Source organism: Anoplophora glabripennis, unplaced genomic scaffold, assembly GCF_000390285.2.
Source record: "Anoplophora glabripennis isolate ALB-LARVAE unplaced genomic scaffold, Agla_2.0 scaffold1, whole genome shotgun sequence".
In the NCBI taxonomy this organism is placed as follows: domain Eukaryota; kingdom Metazoa; phylum Arthropoda; class Insecta; order Coleoptera; family Cerambycidae; genus Anoplophora; species Anoplophora glabripennis.
This window is the reverse complement of record NW_019417028.1, coordinates 4,557,114-4,580,151: the sequence shown is the minus strand read 5'-3', so window position 1 is coordinate 4,580,151 and position 23,038 is coordinate 4,557,114. Positions and strand designations below refer to the sequence as shown.

The 23,038-nt window shown below is 38.7% G+C and overlaps 2 protein-coding genes across 2 annotated transcripts in view; one reads left to right on the top strand and one right to left on the bottom strand.

The window, feature by feature from the left end:
* The window catches only part of LOC108915994 (mucin-5AC-like), a 33,122-nt gene extending 22,143 nt beyond the window's left edge, over window positions 1–10,979 (top strand). The window contains exons 2-5 of the mRNA XM_023455846.1: window positions 1,937–1,977; window positions 4,758–4,801; window positions 4,881–5,075; window positions 5,128–10,979. Of these exons, the coding sequence (XP_023311614.1) occupies window positions 1,950–1,977; window positions 4,758–4,801; window positions 4,881–5,075; window positions 5,128–10,719 (5,859 nt within the window). The 5' untranslated portion in view covers window positions 1,937–1,949 and the 3' untranslated portion in view covers window positions 10,720–10,979. The remainder of the gene's footprint in view (window positions 1–1,936; window positions 1,978–4,757; window positions 4,802–4,880; window positions 5,076–5,127) is intronic.
* A 153-nt stretch (window positions 10,980–11,132) lies between these two features.
* LOC108916412 (cadherin-99C) overlaps window positions 11,133–23,038 on the bottom strand; it is a 37,330-nt gene continuing 25,424 nt past the window's right edge. Inside the window, exons 8-22 of the mRNA XM_018722694.2 lie at window positions 20,650–20,799; window positions 19,255–19,473; window positions 16,960–17,154; window positions 15,813–16,418; window positions 15,619–15,759; window positions 15,274–15,558; window positions 15,051–15,224; window positions 14,793–15,002; window positions 14,485–14,733; window positions 14,184–14,433; window positions 13,360–14,125; window positions 13,074–13,301; window positions 12,775–13,019; window positions 12,592–12,715; window positions 11,133–11,379 (exon numbers count right to left, since the gene is read on the bottom strand). Coding sequence (XP_018578210.1) covers window positions 11,247–11,379; window positions 12,592–12,715; window positions 12,775–13,019; window positions 13,074–13,301; window positions 13,360–14,125; window positions 14,184–14,433; window positions 14,485–14,733; window positions 14,793–15,002; window positions 15,051–15,224; window positions 15,274–15,558; window positions 15,619–15,759; window positions 15,813–16,418; window positions 16,960–17,154; window positions 19,255–19,473; window positions 20,650–20,799 — 3,975 coding nt within the window. The 3' untranslated portion in view covers window positions 11,133–11,246. The remainder of the gene's footprint in view (window positions 11,380–12,591; window positions 12,716–12,774; window positions 13,020–13,073; window positions 13,302–13,359; window positions 14,126–14,183; window positions 14,434–14,484; window positions 14,734–14,792; window positions 15,003–15,050; window positions 15,225–15,273; window positions 15,559–15,618; window positions 15,760–15,812; window positions 16,419–16,959; window positions 17,155–19,254; window positions 19,474–20,649; window positions 20,800–23,038) is intronic.

Sequence of the window (23,038 nt, the reverse complement as noted above, 5' to 3'; positions counted from 1 at the left end):
CTGTCACAAGAATTTTGATTTTCTGTGTTACTCGCGTTGAGAACCGAAACTGGTTAGGTCAAAGAGAGGTCAAGAGGGTCGGCAGTTAATCCTGGTTAATTGATGGTATCTTTTCTTTAATTGCTAGGTATACAAATGCTGCTCACTGGTCTCTCAGTTCTTTGCTAAAGGTCGTCCAACTATCTCATTATTAATTTATAGCGTGTCTTGCTACACAGTGAACAGCCAAAAGAAAATGACAGGTGTTGCGAGTGTAATTCAATGCCGGTAGGGGTATATAGCTCTCGGAGTAGTTGTTTCTCGCAACACTGACAATTCAAACACTATCGAACCGATTTTAATGAAATTTGGTGTGTTGTTTTATTATACTCTAAAGTATTTTTTACCAAAATTAGAATGCCCTCGGAGCAATTAAAATATTAAAAAAATATATCCAAAAAACTTGATTATTTTGCCTTTTTTCATCGATTACTGCTATTTTGCAACATCAGTAATAATTTAAACATTTTTAACATACAGTATATTGCACAAAATTCAATTCTAATACTTTTTTCCTCTTCAATATTCTTCCAAAATGCATAGGTTCCAAGATATAAGTAAAAACTCAGATAAAATAGGTACCTTCTAGCTAAATTCCAATGAAAGCTACTTAAGTAACTCGAAATATGTTACACAAATATACTTTTCAGTATTTTCAACACTACGCGAATTATATATTTCACAGCACCAGTTGCGCAATGACGTAATTATATTGATGACCGGTTGTTATTGATTGATGAAATAGAACCGATTTTAGTGTATTAGACATAAGTATCTCGCTGAAACTTTGCTATAATCTTCTGTGATGGTTTTAAGCAAATTTCGACCTTTGATATTATTGAGAAATTGCTTAGGGGATTTACAACTTAATAGGAACAAAATGTATATAATTAATTGATTGCAACAAAGGCGATATCGCTCTGTTAAAATAATAGTGTATAGCAAATGAAATTCATCTAAAAATTATGTCCAAATGGGGGACAACAAATAAAAATGACTCTTCTTATAAACAGGTTGTTGTTCTGTGATGAACAACCAAAAACTGTCAAGCAACAAAACAATTTTTAAATTAAATCGAGAATTATCTACGGTTATACATGCTTTGGCGCTCCCTAGCCAACAAATATTGCTAAATATATCCTAAATACCTAACATTAATCAAATTGTTCTTGCCAGATGTGTTTTTGTACGTAAAATATTACCTTGACATTATATCTTCAATGCGTTTAATAACTTGGATAAGCTCATCTTTATTGTCACAATTCTTGCTTATGACATGCTAATAGATTTTTATTAACTTTGACATTTTGTTGAGGTTTTTCCAGTGTTTGGTAATTTATTGTGAGCCAAATAAAAGAAATACTAATTAGTTTTTAAATGCCTTTCCAATGATTTTCCATTTTGCAACTTACCTAATAAATCAAAGAATCCATCGAAGACACGGAAAAAAATCAGCAAATTGATCTAGTTATATAACGGCTTGTTGAATTGGGTGCAATCTAGCTCCCGCTCATTATGAGCGTTTCGCGGCAAGCCCATTGTTCTGTGGTGTGTTGTAATTCGAGGAACCATGGGAGATTTATGAAAAACTGAAATTATGCATTTACTTTCCTACACTTAAAAAAAGAGGTTTCTTAAGACTATTGATTGTGTTGGGTCCCTAGGAAACGAACATTTAAAATTTTGTTACATTTAAACGAACTCTTTTCTGAGTGTGTACGTTCCTATGACCCGGATAGCTTCTGGTTTCATTCAGTGAGGGAGGCAACGCATAATATTTACAAAAACAATAGGTTTGTTAATCAGAGAACGGCCTTGGGCGCCATACAAGAACATGTACTATTTTTTAGAATGGAAATTAGTGTTACTTCAGCTGATATTATGTTTTCTGTTGCAGAAACACGTACGCCATGGAACGGTACCACATGTTTAAATTGGGTAAGTCTATAGATAGTGTGACTTTTGTGAAGGAAAGAATCACTTCTTTCAGTGTGACTGAATCTGATTAAAAAAATAAATAAATAGGCAAATATAACTTATTTAATAATGCAGTAAGAGTTGGTACATTGAAAACATCCTGTGTATTATCACAATATACAGAGTATTTCAAAATAATCGTATATAGGAGGGCTTGAAGCCTTTTTCAATTAACTTTTTCTATCTCCAAAAATAAAGCTCATATCTTAATTTTAAAAAAACTATTAAGTCTAAAATTTATGCTACGTTATTTTGAAACGCCCATTCTATCGAATCCTGCCCCCTCGCTTTTTGCAGTATCTCACGATCTCCTTCGAATCCAAATGTAAATTACACACTAATTAAACCATTTGTTAACATCTTCCAATGGAGTTCTAAATCAGATAGAGCAGCCATCTCAACGGTAACCCGTATAAATAAACAGTAATGACCGATTTGAGCGACGGACAAAGGCTGAGGAGGAACCTTCTACGTGATGGATTTTTTTACGAATTGCCTTTAATTGGCCATGGTTTGGTTAATTAGAGGTTTCTCCAGATTCAGAGAATCTGCATTTCTAGCAATTAGAACTTCGCGTGCAGCTATGCTCCTCGTTGATTAGATTTATATATGAAGGTGAAATTTATAAAGCAGTTTAAGGCGATTAGCGGTTGTTGCAATGTCATAATAGGTACCAAAACTGCAGGTCCTCTCTAAAAGAAATTTTTAACGTTTAAGATTTCCTTGGAAATTTTCTTCAAAATTTTCTTCATCTTCAATCTTACGTTTCGATGTTGTTAATACCCTAATTTCGAAGAGCGTTTTTCTTATTTATTTTCATTCGAAAGTTTTATTCAAATATAAATATAGTTTAACGACGACCTCTCTTAGCTGCAGTACATTCATTTTTTTTAATTATGCTCAGTGGCACTTTTGTTACGTAATCGATACTATCTGCCGAATAATTACTTTAGGTTCCAGAATTAAAGCACAATTAGAACAATTGACTGTGGATATTGCGGAATAGATTTCATCAGACAGTTTTGTTCAAATAAATACATTCCGGAAGATCCGACAGCTAACATTGTGGAACAACGCAACAAACATCGAATTTTGACACCATAATTAATTGCCCCTATTTTTACACAACATTTCTGCAAAGGCTGTCAAACTAATCAAATATAAGATCAATTATTGCTAGTTGTATTTCTAGAATTGCAAGTGAAAACGGTTCGAATACTTTAATATTAGCAGTATACTATCGTCTTACAAAAATTATAACGCCAATTTTAAGATCTATTATAACATGAAAGTGAAATATAGATTTGCTGATAAATCCTGCTTATCTTCAATCTACTTAACAATGTAATTCGGTAATGTTCCTTTTATTGATGTCTGGAAGAGACTGTGAATTGTACATTCACCAGACGTTGTTCACGCTAGAATAACCTCAAAAGGTGTTATAATTCAGATCTGTCAGACAGGACGCCTGCAATTTGGAGCTGTGAAAAATATAAATTTGCTTATCTGATGGTACGATCTAAGCTGCCAAGCGCTCATAGCGCAGCGGAGGAATGGGATGGTGGCACAATACCAAAAGATACGTCGTTGCAGCATGAACATAAAAAAATACGCTTCTTGGATACTCCTATGTATACGAATGTACGCGAATTTAGCGTAGATGTCGTTATTTTCGTCATTATCGACAACAGAATATTAACGAAAACGAGGCTCTATTTAATGCAAAAAGAGCGAATTCCCGAGCGGTTTTTGCCTGACCCTGAGATAATAACGCTGTTTTGCGCGTCCTACTTTGTAAGTTGTAAAGAGCAACTTAATTTCAATCCATTGAATTTTTTCTTTTTTGATACATTTCTTTGGATCAATTAGAACCTATATCTACGATATCAACTTCTAAAATGAACGTTTAGTAATTGAATAATTAGTTGCAAAGACACAAATGAAATTATTTATTATTTTATATTATTTTTGTTACTTAAACTGTCAGCAACATAACTTTCTGCAATCGTGGCTGATTTCCACCCACCATGTCCCGTGATTGCTAATACATCAACTCCTGTATTAGCCAGTAACGTTGCCGATGTTCTTCGGAATGAATGGCCTGTATATGTTTCAGGATGTTCTAGTTTCAAAAATTGTGCAATTTTATTAGACAATATGATTTTAGATACCTTAAATTGTAGATAATTTAATTGACTACAATATAAAATGACTAATTCTCCTATAGGACGTCTAGATTTACGTGGTAAAAAAACATATTGCAACTTGCTTGCTAATTTCGAGTTATTTTTTTGATATTATCGTTCTACATAACCTTCCACATCATAAAGTGCAACAAAATGTCTACTAATAATTTTTTCACGTTCAAACTTTAATTGGACTGGAATAGTAGTCTTATTAACATTTTCTTACGATTTAAGATATTTGTTAATACCTGTTGTTACACCTCAGAAATATTTCTTGATTTACCCACATACTTTCCTTTAATTGCAATCGTACTTACATCAAACATTACTGATTATTTAAAAAAATACCACAGTGATTGATACTGAAATTGTCCATTTTGCAATTGTAATCCCTCGCTCTTTGACATTTGCTGTAGGTGTTTACCTTATTGCAATAGACATAACATTTATAAAGGTATAATTAACTGTATTTAATAAGATATAAGCAAAAGATCCTCGATCACATCTCACCATTGACGTGCAATAAGTTATATAATTCCCTTTGTTCATTTTCAGGGTTGGCGATACTTTTTTATGCTGCCTACTGCATCCGGCCTATGGTAAGTTTTTGTCAACGATTAATATATTCAACTACTTCCGAAAGAACCAAAATTGTTAATTAAATCTTACGATTTGCAGCTTGTAAGCGGCCTGAGATCCAGCAGCCTGATAACCAATCAGACCCTTAGACCGGAAGACTACAACGTCTTCTACCAAGGAGTGGACGGTACCCCAGGCGTCGACTTCCCAGTCCTTTCCTTCATCCCCAGAACGACCTTCAGTTGCAGCGGCATAGAATCAGGGTACTACGCTGACCTGGACACAGACTGCCAAGTAAGTTAAAGACGTAAACACATCACCATTCACTGATAACTCTCTCCTCTAGGTGTTCCATATTTGCGAGGAAGGCAAGAAGATATCCTTCCTTTGCCCCAATGGTACCATCTTCGAACAGGCAGACCTCATCTGCGAGTGGTGGTACAAAGTTAACTGCACCAACGCGCCCAGTCTGTACCAAGAAAGCGCCGAGTTCCTAAGAGAGGATTTAGCTAGGAGGAAGGCTTCTAGGAGGATAGCCCTTGATGGTCGTGAGAGAAACCACGGCGCTGTCATGAGGATAGAAGAATCAGCTTCCGTCAGCGCGCAGCAGAACGGGAAACCTTTGAGGATCAGTTCGAGTAGAGGGCAAGGTGTTGAGTATACACGATCGACTAGCAGTCCCAGTCGGTCTAATTTAATTCAAAGTGCCATTGGTAGAGACCAGAACATTCCTCAGAAGAGATACAATGACGCTGACACGGGGAACTTCATCAACAACGATAACAGAGTTGATGGCGGTTTTGAATATTCTGGACCCAGCAGCGTTTCTGTGGAAAAACAGCTCTATACACGCTCGACAACACCTTCTTCTGCCTCGAACTTAGGGGAGATCCCCTCGAGAAAGCAACTGAACAAGAACAGGGGTAGTATAAAATACGGTATTAATGGGTTTGGCAGCAAAATCACAAGTACCATAGGATCGACTTTGAAACCAACTACAGACGCGTATGATTTGGCATTCCCTACCCATAGATCCGAGGTCACTTTTAACGATTTCCGACCAAGACCCACATCAGGGAGCAACACAGTGAAAATAGATTCTAGTAAAGTTAATTTGGGACAACCAAAGCAAAAAGGTACAGTTGCTTTGACGAGAAACGGCATACTCAACAGACGCCTAGAACCAACAGATTCTGACGAGTTGCAAGTCCCTCAAGAAACAGCAGCCTTTTCCTCGAATTCCTACAACAGTCTTCAGTCCAACACTCGAAAGTTCACTTCTAGTCCTTACCCCAATCACCGTCCCACTTATTCTGATTTGAAACGACCAGATTTCTCATCCACAAAGCTTGTAAATCCTATAAACTCGGTAACACCTCAGTACATCACCACCCAGTCAATTACCAGTGGGAAACCTTTCGTCGGAAGCACGGTTGGTGGAAATGTCTTCAGAGGTACGGGAAGAACAAAGCAGAATGAAGCAACTTTCAAACCGTTCTCTGCAACTGAAAGAACACCCACTGTTTCTACCTATCAACCGTACGAAGGCAGTAAGCTGGGCTTTTCCACTGGAGGGGCAAAAGAAAACAAAGACGCTATTAAACCATTCCCTACAATTGAAGGGACACCTACTGTTTCCACTGATGACACTTTTGAAAGCAGTAAACTGGGTTTCTCAACGCCGCAGGCTGGATTGGCAGTAACGCAACAAAATCAAGAAGGCTCTGGATCAATTTCTTCAACTGAAAGGGGAGTGCTTTATACAGTGAAGCCTTTCACTTCTTCTCATCTTCATATTTCTGATGACAATAACCTAGATTCCACAACACCGCAAGATGAAACTTCAAAAACGCAAGAAAAGCAAGAAAGCTTTGGTCCAAGTGACGGAACAGTACCTTACACAGTACAACCTGTCTTTACCGCGACCTACAATACCGACAGTAACAATCAGGCCATCACCTCGACGTCACAAGACCATGTTTCAACAACGCAACAAAATGAAGAAACAGATGGACCTTACTCTACAACTGACAGAGCAGTACCATACACAGTACAACCTGTTGTATCTTCCACTTACCAATCTTTCCAAGACAACAGTCAAGGTTTCTCATCGACACCACAACCTGTTGTTTCCTCTACTTACCAATATTTCCAGGATAACAGTCTAGGTGTCTCGTCGACACCACAACCTGGACTTTCAAGTACCTCCACGCCATCTGTCGAAGGTAAAACTACAAGACCAGTCGATCACGCTACAGTGTACGGTTCCTTTTCAAGAGGCCCAACGACAGCGACCCCTCCAAATGGAGTTGAAGTGAAACTCGGTAAAAACGCTGATAAAATTAGTATCCAATTATCTAAATCGTTTGGAGGACAACCCCCAAAACACGGTAGTACCGTCGGTCCGCAACTGGCGTCTGATGGTTTTGTACGCATAACCGCGGGATTATCACAACCCGTCGTTGGAGGCGCGTCTCAAGCTAACTTAAGAGGTTTTGGAAGAGGTACCAGCCCTCCCTTGTATTCACAAAGTGGCAAAGGAATAACTGCTTCAGCAGCAGGAAGTGGTGGAGCTGGAATAGCAGCCAGTACCGTTTTGCCAAACACTCTATCTCTTTCAGAGGGAACGACACTTAATGTGGATATTCCTGAAAGTACTGCTAAGGGCGCAAGTACGCTTATTCCGTCACATGTAGCACCGGAAATCCGTGTTAATAACGTTCAAAGCACCACCGAAACCCCTGGTGCGATCGAAACCCAAACTGGTGCAGCAGAAAATTTGAACACTGGTGTTACTATTGCTGAAAATGATATTGGAATTGGAAACACCGCGAGTGGTAGTCCTGTGAAGTTTAATATAGATTTAGCAACAGGAAGTACTGGAAAATATTTTAACAATGGAAATATTGGTAGCGTAGGAAAGACTACTCCGATTTTCAGTGGTACTGGAAGTACTGATGCGCCAAATGTTCAAATATCGATAGGATCTCGTCTTTCTGGCAGTACCACAGCACAGCCTTCATATGATAATACAGGAAGTACTCTATTGACGAATGTAGAAGGATCGACTTTAGTACCAGGTTCATTAGGTTATGACATTAACTCTGAAAGTCAGCCAACAAATGGAGGTTTAAGAACCCCTACATCAAGTATAGTATCGACAAGAATTTCAGATAATGCTCTCAGAGGACTAGTAAGTGGTGCATCTGGAATTACTGCTATTCCAAATATAGCAATCGGTGAAGACTCAAATGGATATCCGTCATCCTCAGTTAGACCAAACGTTTACGCTGAAAGTCAGCCAACGAATGGAGGTTTAAGAACCCCTACATCAAGTATAGTATCGACAAGAATTTCAGGTAATGCTCTTAGAGGACTAGTAACTGGTGCGCCTGCAATTACTGCTATTCCAAATATAGCAACCGGTGAAGACTCAAATACTGGATATCCGTCATCCTCAGTTAGTCCAAACGTTTACGCTGAAAGTCAGCCAACGAATGGAGGTTTAAAAATCCCTACATCAAATATAGTATCGACAAGCATTTCAGGCAAAGTTATTGAAGGACTCGTAGCTGGTGCAAGTGGAATTACTGCTATTCCAAATATAGCACTGTCAAATTCAACTGGTGGGGACTCAAATACTGGATATCCGTCATCCTCAGTCAGACCAAACGTTTACATTAGCGAAAAATCAAAGAATACTGTTTCACTTCCCGTTGGAAGCGGTTATGATTATTCCACAGTAAGTTCAGTAACGAATGGTGCTCATTCTCAGGTTACTGAGTTACTGCCTATCCCAGAAACTCCTAGAGGATCTTTACAAACAATCAACGGTACAAATTCTCATTCGAATTCGTTCCGACCAAACTTCTATCCAACAAGAGAAGGAGGTAACAATGTGGGTAAACCTACAGGATCCCAGGTATCTACTGTAGAAGGAAACTCTTATCAAAGTCCTCCAAACTCTATCAAAACATTTGCTTCAGATATCCAAGGAACAGTTCCGTCAAGCTTGAGAACTCAGTCTGTTGAAATCAACTTATCTCAAAATGATATTGGAAGTACTTTGTCTCCAACTGAAGAATCATCTACTTATAGATCAACGTCGACTCAACAGAGTAACGATTATAACAGTTTCAAATCTTCTTCCAGACCAGGAGAATCAGATGTTACTGGTACTGGATTCTACGTTACTAGAAACTCGTTTACCTCCACTACCCCTGCTCCATTTGGTCTTTCACAAGCAACAACGTCAAGTTACTCAGACTCCACACCTTTAGTGAATGTTAGTCCTAACTCAGGAGAAGAAGTAACACCAAGAGCTCCAGCATTAGATACTTTATCTAGGTCGGAAACTAGATACCCTAGACCATTCCAAAAGTCCCCCAACTCCATCGACGACGAGAGCTCTGCCACCAAATTCGACGCTGTCACTCCAACTTATTTCTCTTACAAGATATCCAGCGCAAGACCGTTCGAGCTCCCTAAGGACAAAGTCACGCCTTCTCCGACTATACCCACTCCATTTACCACTGCTAGGTCTGTTCAAGAAAACGTAGACGACATGATTAACACTCTGAAAGAGGTGATCGAAACTCAAGACTACTCCTCCGAGACCCCCAGGCCAGGACTTGTAGTGCCTCCGTCTGCTGGCCCCCAAACCCTCCACACACTTGCACAGTACTTTGCAAATGCTTTGGACGGAATCGTCGCCGAGAGAGAGAAAGAAACCGGAGAGGAGTTAGATCCCGAAAGTAAAGAGAAACTTACCAGTCTACTAACTCAGATGACCATGTACCGATACAATGAGTTGTTTAACAGGACTGGAATTGGTGCTAACGAAGGCGAAAGCACAACTGCAACTCCTATAGAAGAAGAATTGGAGGAGGGCGATTCTAACAACTTGGTGGAAACGCCAGAGCTGCGGGACTTGGCTAAGAACTTCTCGTTGGCTTTGGCAGGTTATCTCAACGATCCCGTTGCGTTCAGGAACGAATTGAAAACCTTCAGACCTACCGAGCCTACAACACAAAGCGACGAAATCAGCGAAATTGGTGTAGGAGATGAAGAGTTGCTGAACTTCTCTGATGCCGATTCTAAGACAAGTTTTAAACCGTCATTCCCGACACCACAGGCACCCGCGCCAACTTGGGGCTACATAGTCGCCCCTAAGAGTTCCGAAGACTTAGACGTGAAGAATTCGTTGAATCCCGACTTGCACACGGCTGACAGCCAATCGTTCGTGCCTGGTTTCAATAATTTAGCGGCAAACACTGGGAAAAGTATCGACAAGGGTGTAGGTAGCCAAAGGGACGTACCTGGTGATCATTGGACAGCTTCTCCAGGAGTTACGAAGCTGTGGCAATCTGCTCTATCTGTTAACCCTTCAATTCTCAACGAAAATCTAGATTCTACGAGACCCATATCGCACTTCACCGAACCTTACGTTCCTGGTACAACCCCAACACCTCTTCATTTCCCCCAAAGCGAAATTCAGTACGATCTTCGAGCTTTGCCTAAACTGACGCTAAACTCAACGCAAGTTCATGGAATTTTAATCGATTTCGTCAACACGACTAAACCCGATGACTCCAACAGGTTGCAAAGGCTTCTGAAGAAGCTGAACACCACAGAAGACGAGTTCCTTCATAGGATGAAGGAGATAGAGTCTAACCCTTTGACGAAGAGGTTGATTTTGCTCCTGATCAGCGAGTGCGGAGCTAACGTGACTAAGGATCTTGAAGCAGATCCCATCCACAGCCTTTCCGAGCTGCTAAATTCGCCCAGTTCTGATCCTGAAGTTGTCGGTCATCAAGAAAGCAGAAACAGTGATATTCCCGAACTGGTAGATCCAAGTTTGCAGCAAGACGACCAAGACACCAGGGCACTACAGCTCTTAAATTCGCTTTACGCTATAGCTTCTAAATTCGGGAAATGATGTCCGTTTCCGCTTGCTCATTGTTTGTCATTTATTTGTTAAATTATAAGAGAGTGCTTGGGTGCGTGTATGAGTTCGACTGGGTGATATTAGACGTTAATATTAATTTAATATTTTGTACTTTTAACGCTACGATTTCCTATTACGAAATATATTTTAGGATAATTAGTTTTAAGTTTTTTTTATTATGTACTTAACAAGTTGTCGACCACACTGTCTTCCCCCAACAAGTGTATATAATACTGTAAATAAAATATTTTATAGCAAGAGCTCTTTCATTAAAAAAATTCTGCAATTAAACAAAACAGAAGAAAAAGTACCAGGCCTTTCTTTAGCCTTGACTAGGATCTGAACTTGTCGTTCTCGATCTTGGGCCTGTGGGGGCGGAGCCCCCTAGAACCACTACCATAGAATAAAAAATAAAATAAAATTTATTATAAAAAGTTATATACCTACAACCTTTAGTCTACTTAATAATTATAATATAAATTAGTTACAATTTCTGACTATACAAAATAATAAAATATCTACAATTCTGTCGTTGTTTCGACTGGGGAATGGTCCCCATAGGCGTAACCAATATTCAAGTAGTCTTTCTTTTCTTTAAACATCACATTTTCATTTGTAGGACTTGTGTTCATCTCGTCCTCGTCAGAGGACCTGAAAAAGAAAGAAAGTAGAAGTAAATTCAGGTCTCTAGTCTCATTAGTAGCTTTGACACACTTGTTCAAATAAAGTAATAATGAATTACTAATTTACTAATATAATCGTGTAAAAAAATAATATGTGGGCGACATATAACCTATAAAGTATATGTCATTGCTATTCAATGTCTACCGACGAAAGTGCCTACTGGCAAAGCGACCTATTAGGCAGGTGCTATGAGATAATAACGTACTAGGCGAAATAAACATTTTAACTGATGATATTTTGGGAAACAACTACTTTGTAAGGTATTAGATATTGAGAAAAACATGTATTAGAGACATTTATTTGACATGATACTTTATTTTTGTATCTAGAACGAGAATTTACAAAACTAATACCATATTTGAAAAGCAAATCAGTTGGATACCGTCCGAAAACGTCCAGAACTCTTACGAAAGAGGAAATTGAGAGATTTTTACAAGAAGCACCTGATAATAGATTTCTGCTAGAAAAGGTAATTCAAATTAATATAAATCGATCAAAATAATTAATTTTTGACAACTTTGAGAAGAGATGAGTTACTAAAGATAACGATCGATGAAATAGAAGACAAAGATTAAATTATTATTATAAGAATTCCCGACTCCAAAACTCATACTCCGAGTGTTTTGTGATTTTTTGTGAAGTATGTCAGGGAAAAATGTGTTAATTAAGTGATTGGCATCAACAAAATAAGGAATGTGCTAAGATAAATAGCACCTTATCTCAATTTGCCTCATCCGGAAACGTGTAGAGGCCACTGCTTCTTCCGCCACTATGTCAGCCGATGCAGGGGCCGATATTACCACCATTAAACGACATGACGTTCTAGTACGGCTGCGGAGACGTATATAGAAGATTGTTTACAAAATAAAATTTCAATCGCAAATAAATTGTTACCATCTCAAGCAGATCCAACGGAACTTGCCAATAACACGTGAGGAGTAAACTTAAACAATTACAGCAGCAACCTCATTGAACACCCAGAACTAAAAGCTACGATAACTGACAGACTGGATCAAGCATAAATTTAACTCGCTGCAATATCGGCACGTTCAATTTACATGTAGTGCAAAATAAATTGTAATCGTCATGTTTATAATAGTTACTCACTTCGTCATCTGAAAATTTAACGAAAATGTCGACTTTTGATGGCAGTTTTCGAAAAATGTGCTTTTACCTTACCTATTATTGTATATATGGTCCCTCCTAAGAGTATTTTCGCCATTTTTAGACAAAATATGGCCGTCCCCCACACTGGAGGCCCTAGCCGTTGTAGCCGACTCGCTACTCACAGGGCTCTGCTGCCCTGGAAGCAAAATTAAAAAAATTATCACCACCGCAAGACAAATAGACAACTTCACCTACCGTATTTCTTGAGATTGTTGTCTTTGCTAATGTAACTGACATTATCCAAACTGAACGCGTGGTTCTTGTTACTGAAATCTAGATGGAGGTCATTGTAATCCTCCTGGTCGTCCACTGGGACGCACATCTGCAACACCTGGGTCTCGTATTCTTTGAGATTAGGCTCTACGTAGACGGTGTCGTACCTAGCGGGACTAGCGGGGACAGTGTACTGACGCTGCATCTGCTCCTTGTAGGATTTGTACCTTAAAACGAAATTCGAGACACTTTCGAATACAAAAGAAGCGCCTACTCCTTACCTGGACCAAGAGATGCATATGTAGATGATCCCTACTATCCCTAAAACGAATATAATGCACCCTATAATGATGAGGGCGTAAGGGAACACCTCTCCGTTGAACGAAGCTATGGAGGCACTCTTCACTTTATGGACAGCCAAAGGTTCGTGTATGGTAAAAGCGTTGTGCTTAATCTGACCTGTGACGTCGAAAGTTATGTTGTCCATCGCCGCCTTTTCAAGAATTAATCTACAAGAAATGGCCCTGTGAGTCTACCCTGGGGTACACCTTAACGCTTCGTACATACCTTTTGACTAGAGAATTGTTTCGGGGCAAGATTGTTTCAGTTTCAGGATCAACGACGTAAAACCACACGTCAGTCGCTGCTTGGTCCGTCTCCAGAGTACCGTTGCCGCCTATGAACTCCCTTGCGGTCAGTTTTTCCACCCCGACGACCAGTCCGGATTGCTCTTGGATAATCCGGGCTATGTCGTCCAATTTGGATTGCACCAAGTCGGGTTTCGCGTCGCCTATCACCATTATTATCCTGTTTACTTGTGAAATCAAATTCACAACGACAGGTGCTTCGGTTTCGAAGAAGTCTACGGTGGAATTGGGATTGTCGCGAGCTTTAGCACTTAACTGGAAGGGTAACACTGTTTGTTCTACGTCTTGGAACGATTTTTTAGTCCTTATGATGCCAGTGGTAGCGTCTATTACAAAGTATTCGTCGCTGTAGTTCCCGGACAGAGAATACTTGATTTTCCCGAATTTCCCGCTGTCCTTGTCGTCCGCTTTGACTTGGGTGACCGTCGTGGATAAAGGCGAGTTCGTTGATATGGCAGCGAAGTACTTTTTTGTTTCCGTACTGGGGAAAATGAAATACGGCTTGTTGTCGTTGACATCCACTACGTTGACTGTGATTTGGGCTATGGCGAATTCCTTGTTTATAAAACCTTGCAAAGACATGATCTCCACCTCGAACTCGTACGATTCTTGCGTTTCATAGTCCACCGTATCGTTTAAGTACAAGGCGCAGTTTCGTTCCTCCGTAACGTTAATAAAAAATTTTCCTACAAACAGAATTGAAAGATTAATAAAACGTCAGTTAAGTAAATGTATGCTAGGTACCTTCTTTATTTCCGGAAATAATCTGGCACTTCAAGGGAATGTTCGCTCCGTGGGTCCTGCTGTTGACGATGGTAAGTGTTTTGATTCTATACCCAGTGGTTGCATTTTCCGGGACTTGAAAGCTGTACGACGTATCCGCAAAGCGTAGACCTACCTCTGGAGCAACAGTGGCCACATGTTGGATGTAAACATCCACGGTGATCACTGAGGATAACTGAGGATCTCCTAAGTCGTACGCCCTCACATCGACCTGAAAGATTTCCTCGGTATTTCGATTCCCAAGTGTGGAAAAGGTACTTACTTGGTACTCCGTATCAACTTCTTTCTTTAAGTCGTTAGTCACACGTAAAACTCCAGTGTCTGGGTCTATCTGAAAGTACTTCGACGATTTTCCTCTTCCGATAATCTCGTACCGGACTTTGTTGCCAGGCGCAGTTCCATCTGAGTCGGTCGCTACCAAGGTGATGACGGTGGTTCCGATTGTCACGTCGTCTTCCAAGGTGATGGGGTGGGGGATGATTGTGAACACTGGAGGGATGTCGTTTCGGTCCTGGAACAAATAATTTAAAGAGTGAAGTGCCCAGAACGTTTTTTATTGGTAAAAATTACCTCCACGTTCACAACGACTTTAGTGGTGCTTCCCTTATCGCTGGACATATTTTCCAAGGTTCCTATCACAAGCACGTGTTGGCTGTCTTTCTCATAGTCCAATCCTCTGGAGGTGAAGATTTCCCCGGTACTTTCATCGATTCTGAAGAGGTCAGTCGGACCTTGATGGATGACGTAGGTGATTTTCTTGATAGTGTCTGGATCTTCAGCCTAAATAGAGGTATTAGACTTTATAGATGTTAATGTTGTTACTTTTACCTTCACTTCCGCCACAAAGTAATCAGGCATGTTCTCCGGAACGGTGGCTTCGTATTTGGGCTTAACAAAAACTGGAAGTTCGTCCTCAACGTCAATCACTTCAATCGACACAGTCGCAGTGGCTATCCTCGGGTCTGGCGCCCCATCCTTAGCGGTGACCACGAACTGGTATTCCTGGAAGACAAAATTAAAGCACAAAATTCGATTCTAAACGTACACTCACCTTCTGGGTCTCGTAATCCAGTGGGCGGTTCGTGGTAATTTCACCAGTCTCGTTGTCTACGTCGAAGGGCAGATCCGCTGGGATGAGGTAGGTAACCCGCGCGTTGATTCCCTCGTCCGCGTCATCGGCGTGTACGAAGCCCACTGAGGTCCTATTGAGGCCTTCTTTCACGCTGAACTTGTAGGGGTCGCCCACGAACTCGGGGTTCTTGTCGTTGATGTCGGTCACTTTGATGTTGACAGTCACTGTACTGGATAACTTGCCTGAGTCCTCCGCCTTTATCATCTGCAATCGCAAGTTTGTTAGTCCCTTTTTTACCACACTTTCCGTTGTCTGTAGACTTACCAGTTGGTACCTGTTCAAGTCTTCCCGATCCAGTTGCCTGATGATGGTCATGATGCCGGTCTTGGAGCCTATTGCAAACTGCCTTAGATCGTTGCCAGAGACGATTGAGTAAGTGACTGGGTCTCCTTCTGGATCAGATGCCTGGAAAAGAATTTAGCCTCAAAAACATTATCAACACCTTCAGAGAGACTTACCGCTATTGTGGCTACAGTCGAGTTGATAGTAGCGCCCTCACTAACTTCAATGTCATACACGGACTGCTCGAAAACAGGCGCTTGAGTATTGGGCCCTGGGCTTATGGTAACTTCAACAATGGCCTGACTGTACAACCCTCCTTTATCGGTGGCTTGCACCGTGAGGCTATACTGATCCCCCGCGTTCAATTTCCCTACGGTTTCCAGTTCCCCAGTCGTCGGATTGATCACGAATTTGTTGTTCCCGTTGTTGGAGACGTGGTAGATGGAGTACCTGACTTCTGCGTTTTCTCCCTCGTCGTTATCCGCGGCTTGAATCGTCGTGACTTTTCTTTTTACGTCCCCTGCTGGTACTGAGACCGGGGGGATGATGGGGAGCACTGGGGGGTTGTCGTTGACGTCCCTGAGGTGCACCGTTACGGAAGTTGGCGGACTGGCGGCGATGCCGTTTTTCTCGCGGGCTACTACTTGGAATTTGAACTTTCCCGGGTTGGGTGGGTCTCGGTCCAAGTTGTTTTCGTTGACTATTATCTGGTTCTCTTTGTTTATCGCGAAATAGGGGGTTGTGAGTTCGAAGGTGTAGGATGGCTTGGGGTCTCCAGGGCCCTATAAGATACAAATACTATTATACAAGATATGGCAATGTAAATGGCAAGCAATGTGGTGAAATTACGTAATACTGACAATTTTCATGGCAACAGGTAGTGTTTTTATATAATCATATGTTAATCGAGCCTACTTTAACGGTAATAGACCTGTCGGTGTCGATCAAAGATAATATCAGCTGCAAACAATTAGGAATTAACATTTTGCTACTGTTTTACGCAATTTTATCATGTATAAACTTTTCTGAATGTGTATTTGTTTGTTGAAACGTTCTACACCTCCAGCGGTGTGTCATGTAATAACAAAAGTAGATCGAATTTTGTTGATAAAAGTGACGCACGATCTTTATTTTATTCAATAAAAAAACTTTCCCAAGATACCTAACACAAAAGTATCGTTTGAATTTCAAATTAATCTACTTGTTGCTATTTCTGTACTACCGATAATATACTGTACGTTAAATGAATTTGGAAGTTGCTAGCTTTGTTCCTGGAGCCATCCAAAGAATAAAAATATAAAAGTCTCACACAGCGATACTCACAAAATCTTTATCTTCAACTGTGACCACCAGAGGTCGCCCGTTCGAATCCAGCACTTTCTCCCCTATGGGTGAGTTTTCGTCCACGTACCCCTCTACTGAAGACAGCTGTATTTCCGGAGGATGAGCATCCACTGGTTTAACGGTGATAAATAATTTGGCCGTCGTTGATCTTTTGGCTTCAGAAACCTCCTGGGCCTGGAAAAGGTAAAAAAAATCATAGGAGAGGGTACAAATTGGTGGTATATTTCAGCTGATCTCATGTTGGCACCTGTGCAATGTTCTAGTATTTATCTGAGCCATCCTGTATATCTACAAGCGCCCAGAATTGATTGGATTTGAAATCCGATTAATATTTATTATAATTTAAAATTTTGACATCGAGAACAGGTTATTCCTAATAATAGGCATTGGAAAATTGCATAATGATTAATTAATTATACCTGATAAAAACTCATTTTTATAATTTGAAAGGTGTGTTTGGGTCTACTACATTTTCAGCTTTTGTAGTTGAATTTTAATTGGATCCACGAAACGACAACGTCGATAAGGAGATGGAGTTGTAGATGTTAAGATACGCGTGTCAAATTGTCGGTTTATTTTTTTATTAGAAGGTTCTTAGGAATAACATCTTGTATATGATATGTGTGGACATATGTATTTTTCATCTGCTTTCACTTTTTGATACTTTCTACCAAATAAACACGTTCTTTAGGTGTTTATAAATTTAGTAGATATATTTTTAAAAAATGTAAGATAGTCTATTTATCGGAGTTTTTTATTTATATCTTGGAACCTATGCATTTGGGAAGAAAATTGAAAGGAAAAAAGTTTTAGAATTGAATTTTGCACAATATACTGTAAATTAAAAATGTTTAAATTTATTACCGATGTTGAAAAATAGCAATAATCGATGAAAAAAAGGCAAACTAATCAAGTTTCTTGGATAATTTTTTTAAAATATTTTAATTGTTCCGAGGGCACTCTAATTTTGGTAAAAAGAGTATAATAAAGGAGAGGAACTGCCAACAAGACCAAAAAACCTGCAAATCGTCTCAAACTCGACGCGAGTATAAGACCCATCCATTAAAGCTGATCACTCCACTTAACCTTCGAGTTATTCAAATGCAAAACTATTCCAAAAGGGCACAGTCGTCGATTCCACACAAGGGCGTATTAAAAAATAATTCGCCTTAATCTGCGGGTCATGAAGACAATTAACATTGCCAGTGGCGTAACAGCTTTGTGGGACCAGCGCTAAATCTCGATAAGAAGGGTTTTAATTGAAAAAAATTTGTACACATCAAGTTACGATTGTTTCCGGGACGTCGAAAGTGAAACAAATAAATATCTTCCCACTGTTCCGTAATTTATTCATTGTATTCACGATTTTTTTGGTGAAAAAGCAGCGGATGTGCACCGATGAAAAATTCATTAGCTGGTTTTACTCAATATAGTGTATATTGTATATTTATTACTTAAATATCTAACCGGCTCGTTCCCACACCCACCCAGAGGTTAAAATCCTAGGAAGCCACCACGGCACCGTCTTCTGTTATTGTAATGTGACGTATGCTACCAGGAAAAGGACGATCGTCGTTTTCTTCGCCGCCTCCTCCGATTGCATTGCAAAAACGCTCCACGACTGAGTATACCATTAACTTATAGGCTGATGGTTGTATTGTGTGGAGGTTATTACGCAAAATATTACACGCCGATAGAAAAGCGACATCAAACGGCCTAACAGTTTTTTGTACGTAGCGGAAATGCGCTTATAATGTCGCGTTTTCATGTCATATTACTTAATTGACACTTCCTTACGGAGTGGGCAGTGGATTGGACAGATCCCTGCTGGATATGTTTCGTAAAAGGTAACAGGCCTTGTCCTTCTTGTGGGAATGTTGTGTAGTCGAAATCTGGCAGGCGGTGAGTCACTCGATGACCAAATATTGCAAAGAGATAAAGGGTATTTATTTAAAACACATATCCAACAGGCAATCTATCATCCAATACATTACACATCTGCTGTGTAACTGTGTAGACCTGATAGAAATTCATAGTTCATTGAAAAGTTGTAGGAGCATTTTTTAGACCAAACGGCATTCTCAGAAATTCATAATATCCATTGTCTGTTGAGAAACTTTCTTTCACCAATAAATTGAGTTTTATTCAACATATAGTTGCAATTTTATCTGGTGAAAAATTTGAGATAAAACAACAGCACTTGTTGTAGATGTTACAAATGTCAATTGCTTGGTTGTATACAAGAACGAGAGAAAGTATCTTCGATCAACTAACCTTGATGATAATCTCGAACTTTTTCGTGGTCGACGTATCCACGGGCTTGGTCTGGTGCACTGCTCCAGTTTCCTGGTCTATCCGGAAGTATTCGCCGTAGGAATCCGGAGTACCGCTGACGAAGGAATAGCGGATGGGCGAGTTGATGGTATCCATGTCCACTGCTTGGATTTTCTCGGGAGATATGTTGAGAATACCTTGCAAAACGCCGCTGGACACCTGAAAATATCGAAAAACTTGAAGACAAACATAGTTTAACAGTAAGCAGCGCCACCCTTGCAGTTTGATGATCTTTGACGTCTTATATTGATATAAACGCTTTATTCGAATAAACTTTGAAGCTAATGGGGCTTAGTATTGTACCTTGAGGCGCATCTCCTCGAGTTTTATATTGGAATGAGTTATCTATGCACCTGCTGGTTTCACAGTTATCGCACATCGCGTGAAATGAAACGTAAGCTCAATAAACGACCACGGGTCTCTGGATATAATCTCAAGGGCAGTCCATATTTTATCGGCGATTTTTTCTGACGCCTTTTTGAAGTCATTGATGCGAAACGCGGTGTTAATGCATGCAAATGGCATCTTACATCTGTTTCTAAGAGCCATTCGACCGGTTTTCCAGTGGCGTACAAGTGGATTTAAAAAAATTGGAAATAATTGTTAATTTTTTTTGGTGTTATCACATTTGAGACCATATAATTTTCCTTACCGACATTTTTATTTTAACAGCAGACTACCACACCTTTGACTAATTCCCAATTTGATTAAATTGACCCATAAAATGTTTTTTATGCGCGTCTGTCAAATTTAAATAATTACTGGAAATAAATTAAAGCATTTTTATAATTAAACTGGCGAAGCAGTCGTAATTAATTTGACATAACAAATTAATTTGTAAGTATAATTTTTTGCACTGACACAAAAGCACAACCTGACGACAAATTAATGATTTCAGCTAAAACATCAGTTAACGACATTAAAAAACTTTGCGTGGGTGTAAACCATTATTCTTTTATGTGAAAATTAAATGTGGGAACTTCTACCTAGTTGTTTTGACCACAAGTGCGGGCGCGGGGTTATAAAATAGGCAGATCTTATCCTTATCGAGCATTCTTGTGTGCAATGATTGGAAACGTCACACGTATAATAATTTTTATATCACTGCAAACTTTTCTGAGACTTGATTATCGCCGCAATAAATTTACTTATTATCTTCGTTATTTATAGCGTTAATAATTACAGAAATATATGTACCCACATCATTTTATCTCCTTTCAGTTCAATTTCTCAACTCTGATAAAGAAATGACGCGTTGCTACTCTAGTTTCACATCTGTGTGGGCGAAGAGCTGGTGTATTATTACTATAACTTACTGAAAATGGTTGAGCTTACCGATGCTGTATATTCCGGGTTGATACAGGAGCCATCCAGAAGCATGCATCCCTTGTATATAAAAGATGGAGGCAGGTCGTCATCGTCCTTGATGTTCACTGTCAAAGTGGTGGTGGAGGATAGTCGTTGGGATTCGTCTCTAGCTCGATCCTACGAAAAAAAAAAAACGGTTATGTTAAAATAAAATTATTTCTTCATTTTTGGTGTTAGGAATTTATTACGCTCTGTATATAAGGTTCATTCTAAATGGTGTTAAAATGTTCATTATATTTTTCCAACTTAAATTGGAATCAATGAGCATAACTAAAAACATGTAACATAGATTTAATTTTTTAAAAATGTAATGTTTTTGTAAAATTATTATAGTTTCCGAGAAAAAAAATTATTGAAGTTGTATCCGATTTTAGTATTAACGTTTTTGCGATAGTGTTTATATTAGTTTTTCGAGTATGTGAAATTATTTTATTAATTAAAACCACAAATTAATTTTATTAATTAATAATAATAATAATAATAGCGGCAAAAACAGTTGAATTTGCTGATATAAAATTCTATGTCGATATATGCTTTCTGTCTAAGTAAAGTATCTTTTTATGTTTTATTTTAAAATAACGATACTCCTGATATCTGACTGTATATCTTTACATTTTTTAATTTTACATTTTACTATTAACATTCATGTAAAAGCGATTTAAGTCCAAGAATCATGACACTTTCTAATGAGACATAGGTATTTCCTAAATTTCAAATTCTTTTGTCTCTTTCGCGTGTGTTACGGTAAATATAAAAGTAATTATGATTTTAATTTCGACAAATCCGCTTTCACTAGCTGAGGAGATGAAATTATAGAATAATATGTAGGTGTTATCTCTAAGGAATAAGTTTTATTAAGTTTAATTTTAAGAAATTTGACACGGAATGCTCCAGGGATCTGTTCTAGGGCCCCTTTGTCCACGTACTTATTCTTAACGCTCAATAATGTTACGTGTGCTTAGTCTGAATCAAAATTAAAAAAGGAAACCTACAAATATCAATTTTGTTCATTTATATGAATAATACAAAAAAACGACGTTTCTGTCATCAACAACTATTACCAAAATACAACTTCCATCTGTTGGGTACTGGTAACAAAAAAAGCCAAGCAAAATGGCCAAAAAAACTCCGTTTTTTGCAAAAAATTAGTTCAGTAAACAAAGACACGTAAATATGAGAAAAAGTGGCATCCAATGTTCACAAAAAACAGTTTTTTCAATAAAAAAAAAACTCTACATTTTAGAAATGTTTTAGCTAAAAGCTGTAGAACTTATTATAACAAAAAATTTTTTGATAACCAAATATATTAGTTATTGCAAAAAAACGACTAAATATCCCAATTTTAAAAATTTCCGTACCTTTAAAACGAAAAAAGATTTTTTTACGAAACTTTCAGAATATGTAATCCTTTTCAAGTAGAATAAGCGCATTTTTGTAAAATTGCAAAATATTTGATAGTTTTTGCAAAAATTGAGTTTTTCGAAAAAAAATACATTTTTCTTCAAGGTTCAATAAAGCATACAATAATGCTCTTACGTGACCCATATTGGGCTTAAAATTTTCTCTAAGAATTGTACTTTCCTGTGCAAATTGTGCACGTATTGCAAAATAATAGGAAATATGCCGAAAATCTACCGAAACTTTGACTTCTTTTTTCGTATCGAAAAATGTAGATCTTTCCCTATCGCTGAAATTTAATCGGAATGCGATTATTGCCACATGAAAGCTGACATTTTTTCACGAATTAAAAAAATGTATCCCTACGACCAACAGGTTCAAGTAAAGTTCATTCAATTCTACGGATTTCAATTTTTCCTAAATTGCACATAAAAATATAATTTGATTGGACTATAACGCCAAATTCTTGCGCATTGACCACTGATCAAAAATAAAACTGTATCCATTAGAGTAAACTATTTCGCTCGCCCTGTACACCAGAAAAGGAAATGCGCCCCCGATTTTTGTCTAATTTCGAATCAACAAGCCGCTTTCAATTTTTACACTCGACTGGGTTCCACATTCAATCAGTCAACAGGCGACAACTGCATGTGAGCTGTTGTAACTTCACATTCACCGATTCTAACGATACAGCGACATGTCCTTACCGCACAGTAGCAACAATCGTATCAATATTTTGCTTTCTCTCCGCATTCCTCTTTGCTACACCTACAATTAAAATCTGATTATATGCAGTTGTGATAATCGATAACGATCTTGTAGACCGATTAATATTATATAACTGGTGGGACAATTACGGCTTATATGCCTGCTGATTCGAATTTTGAAGTGATACGGGTGAGGTAATTAGAGATACTAAAATGGAAAATAACGCCGTTAATTATGCGTTTATATTTTC